The sequence below is a fragment of the Aotus nancymaae genome, unplaced genomic scaffold (assembly GCF_030222135.1).
Source record: "Aotus nancymaae isolate 86718 unplaced genomic scaffold, 86718_ANA_hifiasm-v0.15.2.pri h1tg000079l, whole genome shotgun sequence".
Taxonomy (NCBI): Eukaryota; Metazoa; Chordata; class Mammalia; order Primates; family Aotidae; genus Aotus; species Aotus nancymaae.
Genome location: NW_026988494.1, coordinates 1,524,846 through 1,538,373, shown reverse-complemented (window position 1 = coordinate 1,538,373; position 13,528 = coordinate 1,524,846). Strand labels below are relative to the sequence as shown.

Genomic DNA, 13,528 nt, shown 5'->3' with positions numbered 1-13,528 from the left:
CAGCCCCCACTGCTTTTAATTTTAACACTCAGTGGCTTCCCATTCCTCTTAAGCAAAGCCTGCCTTCCTCTTCAGCCTCATCTTACGTAAGCACTCCCCCACTTCCCAGGTATTCCTGCCTCAGGGCCTTTGCACAGTCTGCTCCTCCCCCACCAGGCCCCCTTCCTCCACTTCTCACTAGAAAATTCCTCTTCATTTTCAGCTGTCTGCCTCAGAGGGATACCTGCAGTCTCCTTTAAATCATGTCTCTCCTTTTCTTTTCTTCTATAATTCCCTGTCCTCTTCCTCCACAGTACTTATCACAATATGTGATAATTTATTTGTGAGTTCATTTGTTTTTCTGTTTTCGTTTTTTTTTTTTTTTGAGAATGGAGTCTCTCTGTCTTCCAGACTGGAGTGCAGTGGAGTAATTTCGGCTCACTGCGACCTCTGCCTCCCAGGTTCAAGCCTGCCTCAGCCGCCCAAGTAGCCAGGATTACAGGCGCACGCCACCAAGCTGGGCTAATTTTTGTATTTTTAGTAGAGATGGGGTTTCACCATGTTGGCCAGGCTGGTCTTGAACTCCTGACTTCAGGTGATCCTCCCACCTCGGCCTCCCAAAGTGCTGAGATTACATGTTCATTTGTTTAATGCCTACTCCCCCACAAGGCTCTGGGCTTCCTGAAAGCAGGAATCATCCCTGTTTCCTTCACCATTGTTTATACTGTATACCCAGCACCTGGCACATAGTAGGCATTAAAAAATATTGACTACAAGAATGGATGAGGCCACGTGCAGTGGCACACACCTGTAATCCCAGCACTTCAGGAGGCTACAGCAGGAGGATGGCTTAAACCCAGGAGTTCAAGCACAGCCTATAACACAGTGACATCCCATCTCTACAAAGAAAACAAAAATAAATTAGCTCTGTGTGGTGGCACACACCTGCAGTCCCACCTACTCGGGAAGCTAATGGGGAAGGATTGCTTGAACCCAGAAGGTCGAGGCCGCAATGACCTGTGATCATGCCACTGCACTCCAGTCTGGGAAAGAGTGAGACCCTGTCTCAAAAAAAAAAAAAAAAAGACGAACTTAATAAACAAGAAGGGGGAAAAAACGCAGGCAGGGCTTTCTCCATACTAACTGAATGTCTTACAAAAGAAATCATAACAATACCACTAAAAAAACATGATGGAATATCTTCCACATCACCAGAACAGCTCTGAAGGACTCTCATCCTTTTTAGTCATTTCATTCCTTTGTCATAAGTAGGTTAGGGTTGTTTACTCTAGAAGTTACACAGAATTCAGGCTTGAGCACTGAGCTATCTCAGTTTCCTACACTGGAGTGGGAGGGGACTGTGGCTTCGTGAGACCTGGGGAGTTTTCCAGTAAGGCTCAATATTATCTTTAGGGGAAATTCCAAGAAAAGAAAAATGTAATCAGCAATAACATTACTCAAATTTTCCAACCTATTAAGCAAAATCTAAATGTGTTTAGGAAACCTAAAGGTATAAAAACAAACACCCATTGCTTAGAATGTGTGAATTATGGACATCTATGGTCATCTATGCCATTTCTCTGCATCCAACTCTTCCAGAAAAACAACTATCTAGCCCTTGCTTTTTTTATATATAACCCATATTTCTGTTGGCAATTTATTTCAGCATCTTATTACACTTGCAGTTCTTCAAAGTATCTAACCCTTTATAATATCTAACTCTTTTCATATGCAACCAAATTCCCGCGAGTCTTAATAGATATAAGAACATGACCCTTCATCACCCACTCTCTTCATGTGGAGAAGACTCGAAATATTAAATTTCATGGCGTTTAGTTACAAAATGGCCTAGTCAGCAGGCTGCATAAATATTTGTTTTAATCTATTCTTAAGAAATTATTTCCCCAAATTTTGTTGCTCTTAGTGTTCTAAAAAGGTTTTTCATTTGGATTTTTATTTATTTATTATATAATTTTATTTTTCTTGCAGACAGAGTTTCACTCTTGTTGCCCAGGGTGGAGTGCAATGGCATGATCTCAGCTCACAGTAACCTCCACCTCTGGGTTTAAGCATTCTCCTACCTCAGCCTCCCAAGTAGCTGGGATTATAGGCAAGCACCACCATGCCTCGCTAATTTTGTATTTTTAGTTGAGACAGGGTTTCTCCATGTTGGTCAGGCTAGTCTCGAACTCCTGACCTCAAGTGATCCGCCCACCTCCATCTCCCAAAGTGCTGGGATTACAGGCATGAGCCACCACGCCCAGCCTTATTTATTTATTTTTTGAGACAGAGTATTGTTCTTGTCACACAGTCTGAAGAGCAATGATGCAATCTCAGCTCACAGCAACCTCTGCCTCCTGGGTTCAAGTGATTCTCCTGCATCAGCCTCCCGAATAGCTGAGATTACAGCACCCGCCACCATGCCTGGCTAATTTTTTGTGTTTTTAGTAGAGACGGGGTTTCACCATGTTAGCCAGGCTGGTCTCCAACTCCTGACCTCTGGTGATCCAACTGTCTCGGCCTCCCAAACTGCTGTGATTGCAGGCATGAGCCACCGCGCCCGGCCATATATATTTAGATAGATAGGTACAAAGGTAGGTAGGTAGGTAGGTAGATAGGATAGATACAGAGATTTTTTTTTTTTTTTTTTTAGAGACAGGCTCTCACTCTGTTGCCCAGACTAGAGTACAGTAGCCTGATCACAGTTCACCCTAAGCTTAAACTCTTGAGCTCAAGCGATCTTCTCATGAGCCTCAGCCTCTGGAATAGCTGGGACTACAGGTGCCTGCCAACACGTCTGGCTAATTTTTTTTTTTTTTTTGGTAGAGTTGGGGGTCTCACGTTACCTAGGCTGGTCTCGAACTCCTGAGCTCAAGTGATCCTCCTGCCTCAACCTCCCAAAGTGTTGGAGTTACAGGTAGGAACCACCATGTCTAGCTTCCTAAAAAGGTTTCCATCAGTTTAGGATCCCAAACTACGTGAGACTAGAGAGCTAAGCAGAGAATCCCTCATGTTGGTCACCCAATTCTACCTCTTAGATTCATGTCTGTTTTGCAGTCACAATACTTAACCGATTCCCATTTATCTGAGACCCACTGAGACCCCAGGCCCTTAACAGATGTGTAAGTGCAAAGTCAATTCATTTCCATTTTCCCTAACAAATGGGCCACACATTCTTCCCTATTAGATGCATTCTATCTATATGTCAGCCTTTGTTTGGTGTTTTAAAAGTGTATGTCATCACATCTTGACTCTGAATAAATGACACTGGGGACTTATCAAGAAAACAAATGAAAATATTTGCACAGTTAGCTCTTAACACCTTGAGTTTCAGCTTCTGGACCCACGACAAAAGTCATACTCTGTTGCAGCAACTCTTCTTTGCTAGAGGTTAAGACAAAGACAGACAGACAGACAGACAGACACACATACACACACACACACACACAGACACACACACACACACACACAGATAGCTACAGACCAAGATTTTAGCTTTTGTTTCTTGTTTTTCTTGTCTGAAATGGAGTCAAACCATTAATAACCAGTTCAAATGACTTTTCTAGTACAACTCATTTCCTTCTGTTAAAATTCCGCCTTTTCAATGCCTATCTTATTCTTATTCTTTTTTTTTTTTTTTTTTTTGATGGAGTCTCGCTCTGTCACCCAGGCTGGAATGCAGTGGCGTGATCTTAGCTCACTGGGTTCAAACAATTCTCTGTCTCAGCCTCCCAAGTAGCTGGGATTACAGGTGCCTACCACCATGCCTGGCTAATTTTTGTATTTTTAGTAGAGACGGGGTTTCACTATCTTGGCCAGGCTGGTCTCGATCCCTTGACCTTGTGATCCACTTGCCTCAGCCTCCCAAAGTGCTGGGATTACAGGCATGAGCCACTGCGCCTGGCCTGCATATCTTATTCTTTAAATCTCAGCTATCTTGGGCACCAGGGCATCAGACAGCACACTTAGCACCTTGGAAAGTCCCAGAAAGTTGTAGATGGAAAGCTTGCAATTTCATCTACTCACAGAGGTGCAAAGAAGCCTTCCTTTGCAGTTATTTTAAGAAAAAAAAAAATCAACTAAGCACTATTTTCCTGCATGTCAATAGTGTGACTAGGCGGTAATCGGTTCACATAATAGATGGGAGTAACCATGTAGGTTTAAGGTTACATTGCAGAAAATGAGAAAAATGAAGATGCAGAGGCTAAACTCCTCCTGAAAAAAGAGAGCTCAAGGAGGTTTCAATCTCTCACAAAGCCATTACAGAACCTTTTCAATCACTTCTTGAATACACTGGCCCCATTAACCCAGGAACCCAGACACATCTTACAAACATCAATTAAGTCTGGCAACATGCTCTCTGTACAAATAGGGAAACTTGGGTGTTTAGGGACAGAGAAGCCCAACAATGAGTCAGGGCTGCCGTGGGCTCTGGACCCAGGACTCTGGCATCTCCATCTCTGGCAGGGAGATGTGATCCACCTCTCAAGGGGATAAAATGTCCACATAAGAAACATGTGGCAGAGAAGGAAGTGAATACACACATGTTGGGATGGCGCAAGACAATGGATGGCCGACAGCACCCATTTGCAGCTGGAAGGGAAGCCAGCCCACACCCCCAGTGTCATTTAATCAGAAGAAGATCAGCATCGTTGCAGCCCCTCCTTAGCAAAAACACTGCTCACCTTATGGCTTGTAAATTGATGCTGTGAGATACCCCATCCATCCTCACATCAAGGCTAGTTTTATCTGAGTTCAGAAATGCCTATTCATCTTTGGCCAGCTAAGTGCATCATCAGATATTCTGTTTGCAAGCCTGCAAGCTGAAATGAAACCCACCCCACAGTAAAGGGAGCCTCTGGACAACTCTCTCTGGCTTTTCCTATCTCCCTCACAAGGGAAAGTTAAAAGGCCATGTATATCTAAAACACACAAAGCAAACCAGTGTGCTTCCTAAACTGGAGGCTTCCTAAACTGGAGGCTTTCGGTGCTAACTGACAGGCCTGCATATTTAAGGTCTAGCAAAGTAATCAGCTAAGCTAATCGAGGCTAGCTTTGGTATACTAGACGAACATAATCAAATGTTCCTTTGGGTCAAGCACTACCCTTTCCAAACACCTGTGTAAGGGAACAAATAAATTGGTAATATCTTGGAGTGAATGGTTTTTGCCCAGTTTTTACTGCGTAAGTGAAATACCCTGATACAATCTTTGGGAGCTACGTGTGAGCAGACACCAACCAGGATTAGGACCAGAGAGAAGAGATCTACCAACTCCAAAGAGAAACAATGCCCAGTTCTGCTCAGCCAAGGGCCCACGCAGGCTCCCTCCAACCCTGGGAAATCTTTACTGACGCCGGGCCCAGGTCACACATCACACAACTGTAGCATTCCTTCTGGAGGGGCAAATTCTCTTCACCAACCCCCTAGGCAAGTACGAGGTAGGGGAAGGGGGTTGCAATCACGTGACAGCCAGCACACGCCATTCCCCTCCCCCAACCTCCGCCAGACCCGACCTGCAGTGCAAAGGCGCTGCCCCCGGGGTTAGTCTTTAGGGAGGGGGTGTCGGCGGGTTTCAAGCCTGCGGTTTATCTGTCCTGCGCCGTGGCCCGGTCATTCTCTGCTCGAAGTGTTCTATTCAGTGAAATACCCGGAGGCCTTCCACCCAAGCGAAAGCGCGTATCAGAGACACGGGCTACTCACTCTAGTAAGAAAACACTTGCTCACCTATAGTTGCAATTCATCTAAAATTCGCTTAGCGCTTACAGTGTGTCAAAAGCTGAGGGGCGTCCAGCAGATTCAAAAGCACTCCAGGCCGGGCGCGGAGACTCACATCTGTAATCCCGGCACTTTGGGAGGCCGAGGTGGGCGGATCACCTGAGGTCAGAAGGTCGAGACCAGCCTGGCCAACATGGTGAAACCCCCCATCTCTACTAAAAATACAAAAATTAGCCGGGCGTGCTGGTGCACGTCTGTAATCCCAGCTACTCGGTAGGCTGAGGCAGGAGAATCACCTGAACCTGGGAGGCTGAGGTTGCAGTGAGCCGAGATCGTGCCATTGCCATTGCACTCCAGCCCGGGCGACAGAGGGAGAGACTGTCTCACAAAAAAAAAAAAAAAAAGGCGCCCAAATACGGCCCCTGCTTCCAAAAAGCCCCAAAGCTAAGAGAGTTGGGCGAGACAGCTCCAGAAGGGGACACCAGGTGAGAACACTAGCACCGGCCGAGGGCTCGGTCCGGATAGGTCTCCCCGCTGCTGCCCGGCTTACTCTCGAAGGGTCCAGCGCCCAGGTCGCCCTGCCCGACGGGTGGCCGGCCCTCCCCTCCCCGCCCGCACTCACTGTGTCTTCCTGCGACCCTGGTCACGGTGCAGCTCCCTCAGGTCCACCTCGGCGCGGCCCAGGAACTTATCGAGGCCGAGCAGCGCGCGGTGCAGCACGGTGAGCTGCAGGGTGGCGGCGGCCACGGGCCCGGATGACAGCAGCGGCGGCAGCTCGAAGGTGGCCTCCTCGCGCCACACGGGCGCGCCCAGGCTGCGCTCCGACACCGAGGTGGCGTACTTCTCCTTGCCCACCTGGATCACCGCGTAAGCGTCGCTCGTGCCTCCGGGGCCCTTGGCCCGCAGGCCCCGCGCCTGCAGCACCGTCACCTGCACGTGTGTTGGGGACCACACGGCCCCCAGGCCCCGGCCCGCCGAGGCCGTTAGGGACATGGTGACGACGACGCCCCAGACGCGAGGAGAAGATCGCCGCGACTGGCGGCCCCTACGGCACGCCCCGGCGACCACCACTTTAAGGCTTCCGGCCACACCCCCGCCAGGCCCCGCCCGTCATGGCCAAGGCCCCGCCCCTGCCTGCGCCGGCCGCCCCACCTGCTGCGCCGCGCCCCGCCGGCCTCCGCGGCGCTGGCAGCTTGGAGCACCAGGGCGCCGGGGGCGGGGCTGGCGCGGCCAGGCAGGCGGAAGATCACGTGGGCAGGGGAGGGCGCGTGGAGAATCTGATCTGAGAGATGGTCGGTGAGGATGGGGTCCCCAGCTGCCAAAGGTCCCATGGCGGGAAGGAGCTGGCCGAAGCACTGACTTGGGAGTCAGACTTCATTTCCAGGGCCACATCGCCAGTCGTGGCCTTGCGCAGATTACCTAATGTCAAGCCTCAATTTCTTCACCTGACAATCATCTCCTAGGATTGCTGTAAAAATAATAATAATAATAATAATGCATTTCAGTTCTTGGCTCAGTGCCTGGCTTATGGTGAGTTGTCAGTAAATAACCATGCCCAGCACTTTGGGAGGCTGAGACAGGAGGATCTCCTGAGCCCAGGAGTTCGAGACCAGCCTGGGCAACACAGCCAGATCCCTGTCTCTACAAAAAAATTAAAAATAATTAGATGGGAGTGGTGGCAAGCGCCTGTGGTCCCAGGTACTTGGTAGGCTGAGTCTGCAGAATCTCTGGAGCCCAGGAGTTCGAGGTGCAGTGAGCCAAGATGGTGCCACACTGCTCTCCCAGCCTGGGCAACAGAGCAAGACTCTGTCTCAAAAAAAAAAGTTGGTAACTATGAGGGTGCTGGAAGGTGCCCACTCAATTCACTGCGCTTTCTACTTCTGCTGGGGAGTCTTGCTCTGGAGGAAGGCAGCTGCAGAGGAAGATGAGGACCTTGTGAGGACCCGAAAAGGGGAAGGTATTCATGAGTTCAATGTGGGAGTGTCCTATTTTGCCCTCCCCTCACCAGATAAGGTGAGGCTGAGTTAGAAAAAGGAAAGAAAGAAGGAACTGAAAGTGGGATTGCCAAATCAAACATCAGGACAGAGGCAGGCCTCCAGCCCGCAGTTCCCCATTTCTCCCTGGCCAGTCTCTCCCTGCCTCTATCCGTGGGCTCCCAGGCAGTCTCTTCCTTGTTCTAAATGCCTATTAGATTGGCTGCTTCCCTTCATTTCCCAGGTCCTAGTTCAAAGGCTCAACTGTTCAACTGAGTCATCAGATTGGAAAGGTGACGTGGAAGGTTTTAAAGTTTTACAGTTAAGGAAAAGCTCAGAAGAGAGAAGTGACAAGTCCAAGGTCCCTCCACAGAGCTGGAACTGCAATCCCAGTGTCCTGACTCCCAATCAGGGGTTCAGTGCATCTGATTCTTCCTGATCCGCGAACCCCAGTCATAGATGGCTACTCGTGTCCCTCCGATCTCTAGGCTCTCCTCTGGTCCACACTGCCCATTGCCTTACTAACCTGCTGGCTGCCTCACCAGCAACTGCATTACCTTTGGACTGAACAGACTAGTCCCCCCCCCCTCCAACACTCACATTTTCAAGGCATTCCATTTTGGCCCCACCCTACCTCATTCTTCTCTATCTCCCGAACAAACAAACCTGTAGCCCAGACACTTTTTACCTCCAGGCCTTCCTGTTGTACCCTTGACTGTCCTTGCCAACCTCCCACTGCAAGGCTTCATGCATATTTCTCCAAGGTTTGACTTCCTATGCCCTGCTGAGGACAGGGACCAGGTGGTAAATTATTCAACTTATCTTCTTCAGCTTGTCTCCTTCACAGCCTCCAGCACAAACTTGGGTGCAGCTGCAGTGCGAGAAAGCCCTGTTTAGTACACTGGAAATACTTTTCTTCTTCTTTTTTTTTTTTTTGGAGACAGTCTTGCTCTGTCACCCAGGCTGGAGTGTAATGATGCAATCTCAGCTCACTGCAACATCTGCCTCCCAGGTTCAAGCGATTCTCATGCCTCCTGAGTAGCTGGGATTACAGGCGCAAGCCACCACACTAATTTTTGTATTTTTAGTAGAGATGGGGTTTCACCATGTTGGCCAGGCTGGTCTCGAACTCCTGACCTCAAGTTATCCGCCTGCCTCAGCCTCCCAAGGTACTGGGATTACAAGTGTGAACCACTGCACCCAGCCATGTTGGAAATATGTAAAGGCGATGGGAGGAGGGAGGGAAGGAGCCAGCAGGCATAGAAGGGGCAGGAAAGCCTAACAGAACTGTGTTGTTTTGGTGTCATTTTCTCTTCTGGATAATCCATTATACTCATTCAACCTCACGGCTCAATTCATTTCCATAAAGGCTTCTTGAGACCAGATACAGAGACTCACACCTGAAATCCCAATGCTTTGGGAGGCCAGGGTGAGAGGATCACTTGAAGCCAGGAGTTCAAGACCAGCCTGGGCAACACAGCAAGACCTCATTACTACAAAAAGATGAGAAATAAAACCAAATAATTACCCAGGCATGGTGGTGTGCACCTATAGTCCCAGCTACTCAGGAGGCTAAGGTAAGTGGGTTGCTGGAGCCTAGGAGTTTGAAGCTACAGTGTGATTGTGCCACTGCACTCTACCCTGGGCAACAAAGACCCTGTTAGGATTTATTGAGCACTTACTTTGTGCCAGGCATGTGCCAGGTGCTACCAAGGCCACAAAGTTGAATGAGACTCAGTTCCAAGGCACACATGATCATCTAAAGGAAGTCCTGATTAATATGATGCTTTGGGTGTTTTGAGGAGAGAGTGATTTCTGTAAGCAGGTGGATTTTAGTGCAGGAGGAGGGGCTCAACTGGGCCCTCAAGGATATATCAGATTTGACAGAAAAAGAAGGAAACATATCAGAAGAGTGTTTCAGGAGGAGAGAGCAGGAGAACAGCCTAAGCAAAGGTATGGGGACCAGAGAGTTGTGGCGTTTCCGGGTTTCACATACCCCATTGTGGCTGGAGTGTAGGATCCTTTAGGAGACCACTGAGAATGGATAGTAGAAATAAGACAGAAATTAGACAAGCTGGGCTCACACCATGAACACCAGGCTAAGGAGTTTATGCCACAGTGTGAGACCAGGGGAGCCAGGCTTCAGAGAACTTTGAGCAGTGACCTGGTTAGGCTGTTCTCAGATTGCAAGGCAGGTATGAGCAGAAGGAGCCCAGCAACCAACAGCTCAGCAGGCAGGTCACAGCCAGATGCCTTCACTCATTTTCACCTGGCAATTGTTTGCCCTCTGCTCCAATCTGCCTACCCCTTCTCCATCTTCGAGTCTTTTCTAAGTTGATACTGAATTAAGTCAGAGGGTATATACTTTCCTCTTGGTTATCCCACCAGTCCGATGTTCTACTACACCCCAGCTGGACAAAGTCATAGGTTTCAGTTCAAAACTGACCTTGGGAGGCTGGACACAGCAGTTCACACCTGTAACCCCAATACTGTGAGAGGCCAAGGCTAGAGGATCTCTTGAGCCCAGGAGTTCATGGTTAGCCTGGGCAACATACTGAGACTCCATCTCTATGAAACAAACTTCAAAAATTAGTTGGGCGTGGTGGTGTCTACCTGTAGTCCCAGCTACTAGGGAGGCTGAGGTGGGAGGATTGCTGAAGCCCAGGAGCTGCAGTAAGCTACGATTGCACCACTGCACTCCAGCCTCGGCAATAGTGAGACCCTGTCTTTAAAAACAAACAAACAAGGCCGGGTGCAGTGGCTCACACCTGTAATCCTAGCACTTTGGGAAGCCGAGGCGGGTGGATCACTAGGTCAGGAATTCAAAACCAGCCGGGCCAAGATGGTGAAACCCCCGTCTCTAATAAAAATACAAAAATTAGCTGGGCACAGCGGCTGGCACCTGTAAGCCCGGCTACTTGGGAGGCTGAGGCAGAGAATTGCTTGAAGCCAGGAGGCGGAGGTTGCAGTGAGCCGAGATCACACCACTACACTCCAGCCTGGGCAACAGAGGAGACTCCGTCTCAAAAAAAAAAAAAAAAAACTGACCCTGGGAGTAAGTTTTTCAGCTCTAGTCCCTGCTCCTCTCCAACACTCCCATGTTTAGTGCCGCTCCCCCAATAAAGACAACAAGGCATGAATCCTAACTGGGCAGCCTCCTCCAGCTGAGTGTGAAACGAAGCTTGTCTTCCACTCATGGAAAGGATTAGAAGACAAAGAGGGTGGGGAAGCACCCGTGACCTCATGTGTTTGAGTTTCTGTGGGACACAAATAGACTTTAGTGAAGGCAGAGGTGGTAGTTTGAAGGAGGGCACAGCTGCCTCACCCCCCAGGAGGAATCCAGGCCGCTCTCGTGGGACACTGGCCACTGGCAGGGGTTAGCTGGAAGGAATGGGGCTTCCCAAGGCTGGAACTGGAAACTTTTCAGAAAAGGGAGCGGCAGAGCCCCAGCACCAGGTGTGCCGCAGAGCCGGTTTGGTGCCCCCAGCTGCCGTGGTGGCTGTTCTTCCCCTCCCCAGCCCAGAGCACAATGTCCCCATGACTCCCTGCCCGGGAGTCACCCATTTTCCAGACCCAGAGTCCAAGTTGGGGGATGCACAGGGACAACAGCAGGGGCAGTGACAAGGCAGGCACCCTGCAGGCCTCCGGCTCCCCACTGGCTCTGGGAGGACTCCACCGTGGCCGCCCCTCCCCACTCCCAAAGAACAGGACTTGCTGGGCGGCTGAACCAGCGCAGGGTCACTGAGTTCCAGGAGTGTTTGTAAATACCTCCTGCAGCCAGGGTGCGGCGGGACAGGACGGCTGCTCCTTCCTCCCACCCTGCCCCGCCTCTAGCTCCGACAGAAAGAGGAAGAGTTTCAGTCGGCCCTGAGCAAGTGGACAAGCCTGGCAGGTTAGACTGGACACGTGAGACACCTGCCCTCCTTCAAATCAGCAGAGCAGAGAGTGCCAGGACTCCCAGCCACCTGGATGGTCCTGGGCAGCCGAGCTGTGCAGTTAGAGCTGATGAGAAGGCAGGGCTGAGCCTAGGCCAGTGGGAAGCCCCTCCTCCATGAGAGAGTCCCTGGGGCCACGCTGGAGGAGCGGAGAAAACGGGTTCCAGGGAGAGAACCCGTCTGACTGACGGTCACTCCCCAGAGCCCTCAGTGTCCCCAGTCCCCCTCCTGCAGGGACAGTAGCTCAGAAAGCATCTCTGGGGACTCCAGGTGGGCTCTTGTGCTATCCCATGGAGGAGCAGAAAGGGACTGGAAATGGTTCCTTGACCTTCTCCTTTGCTTCAGACTCTGGGGTGTGGTGACAAACGTCCACATGGGGTGATTCACTCACCTGGCTCTAAACAGCCGTCAGGCTTCCCCATGTCCAGCTGCCTCGGCCTCCTGCCCGCTTGATCGGCCATGGGCATCTTCCAGGTGTAGGCTTGAGAAGCAAGGGCCTTCCTGCCTTGTGGGGCCAGTGAGAGGCAACGAGGGCCAAGTGCTTGACATTGGGCTCTCTTTCCTTTGCTCCAGTAGCTGTGGCAATGTGGAGGTTGAAACCATGGCCCAGGTGGACTGTCCCGAGACTCACTGCAGTCAGTGCAGTGCTGCAATCACAGCTCACTGTAGCCTCAAACTCCTGGGTTCAAGCAGTCCTCCCGCCTCAACCTCCCAAGTAGCTGAGACTACAGGCACACACCACCGTGCCTGGCTAATTTTTAAAACTTTTATTGTAGAGGAAGGGGTCTTGTTATGTTGGCCAGGCTGGTCTTGAACTCCTGAACTCAAGCGATCCTCTTGCCTCGGTCTCCCAAAGCAGTGGCTTGTAGGCACGAGCCACCACGCCAGCCAGTACTTTCCCTCTGTGTTATCATTTCTGGCTCTCCTGATTGCTGGCAAATAGAAGGGAGTTCAAGGCAAGCAGAAGACACATAAATGGGTGGCATGCAGTGGCTCACGCCTGTAATCCCCACACTCTGGGAGACCGAGGCAGGCGAATCACAAGGTCAAGAGATTGAGGCCATCCTGGCCAACATGGTGAAACCCCGCCTCTAGTAAAAATACAAAAATTAACTGGGCATGGTGGTGCGTGCCTGTGGTCCCAGCTACTGGGGAGGCTGAGACAGGAGAATCGCTTAAACCCGGGAGGCGGAGGTTGCAGTGAGCCAAGATTGCGGCCACTGCACTCCAGCCTGGTGACAGAGTAAGACTCTGTCTCAAAAAAAAAAGACATAAATGGCCTGCAAGCCTTTGGCATGGACAGAAAACTGGACGGAAAATGATCTCAACAGGCACATGGCTAACCGTTTCCCCTGCAACCTTTTTGAGAGCATGGCTTTGTTGAACAAAGCTTGTGTTACAGATAATGCAAAGGTATTGTCTTTCCAATTTGTCTTATCCCCTCAAAGAAGACCCCTGGATCCCATGAATACAATGTAGTAGAAAATGTGCACCCCTTCCCTTCCCTTCGCACTGCACAAAGCCTTCCTTGAGGCCTCTCCTAGCCAGATTGCTTCTGTTTCCTAGCTTGTTTCTTATGCTTTATTCAGGACTTGCTTTATTCACTTGGGATCATCTCAAAAGCAGGAAATAGGTGCCTCACCTTTGTTTCTTGTTTTGTTTTTTTATTTGTTTGTTTTTAGAGACAGGGTCTCGCTCTGTCGCCCAAACTGGAGTGCAGTGGCGCAATCTCGGCTCACTGCAACCTCCACTTCCCGTGTTCAAGTGATTTTCCTGCCTCAGCCTCCCAAGTAGCTGGGACTACAGGTGCCCACGACCACGCCCAGCTAATTTTTGTATTTTTAGTAGAGACGGGGTTTCACCATGTCGGCCATGATGGTCTCCATCTTTTAACCTTGTGATCCGCCCACCTCGACCTCGCGAAG

General features: G+C 50.2%; 1 protein-coding gene across 4 annotated transcripts in view; it reads right to left on the bottom strand.

Annotated features, from left to right (window-relative positions):
- Nucleotides 1-6,688, bottom strand: part of RAB11FIP1 (RAB11 family interacting protein 1) — a 41,898-nt gene extending 35,210 nt beyond the window's left edge. For 3 of the 4 annotated variants that reach the window (XR_010339640.1, XM_064368796.1, XM_064368799.1), the window contains exon 1: nt 6,318-6,688. Coding sequence is in view for 3 of the 4 variants with exons in the window: in XM_064368796.1 (XP_064224866.1) it covers nt 6,318-6,688 (371 nt within the window). In the remaining variant the exon portion in view is untranslated. Of the gene's footprint in view, nt 1-5,704; nt 5,845-6,317 lie in introns of those variants that run through there. The other variant, XM_064368797.1, reaches the window with a different exon arrangement.
- Between the last annotated feature and the right edge of the window lie 6,840 nt (nt 6,689-13,528).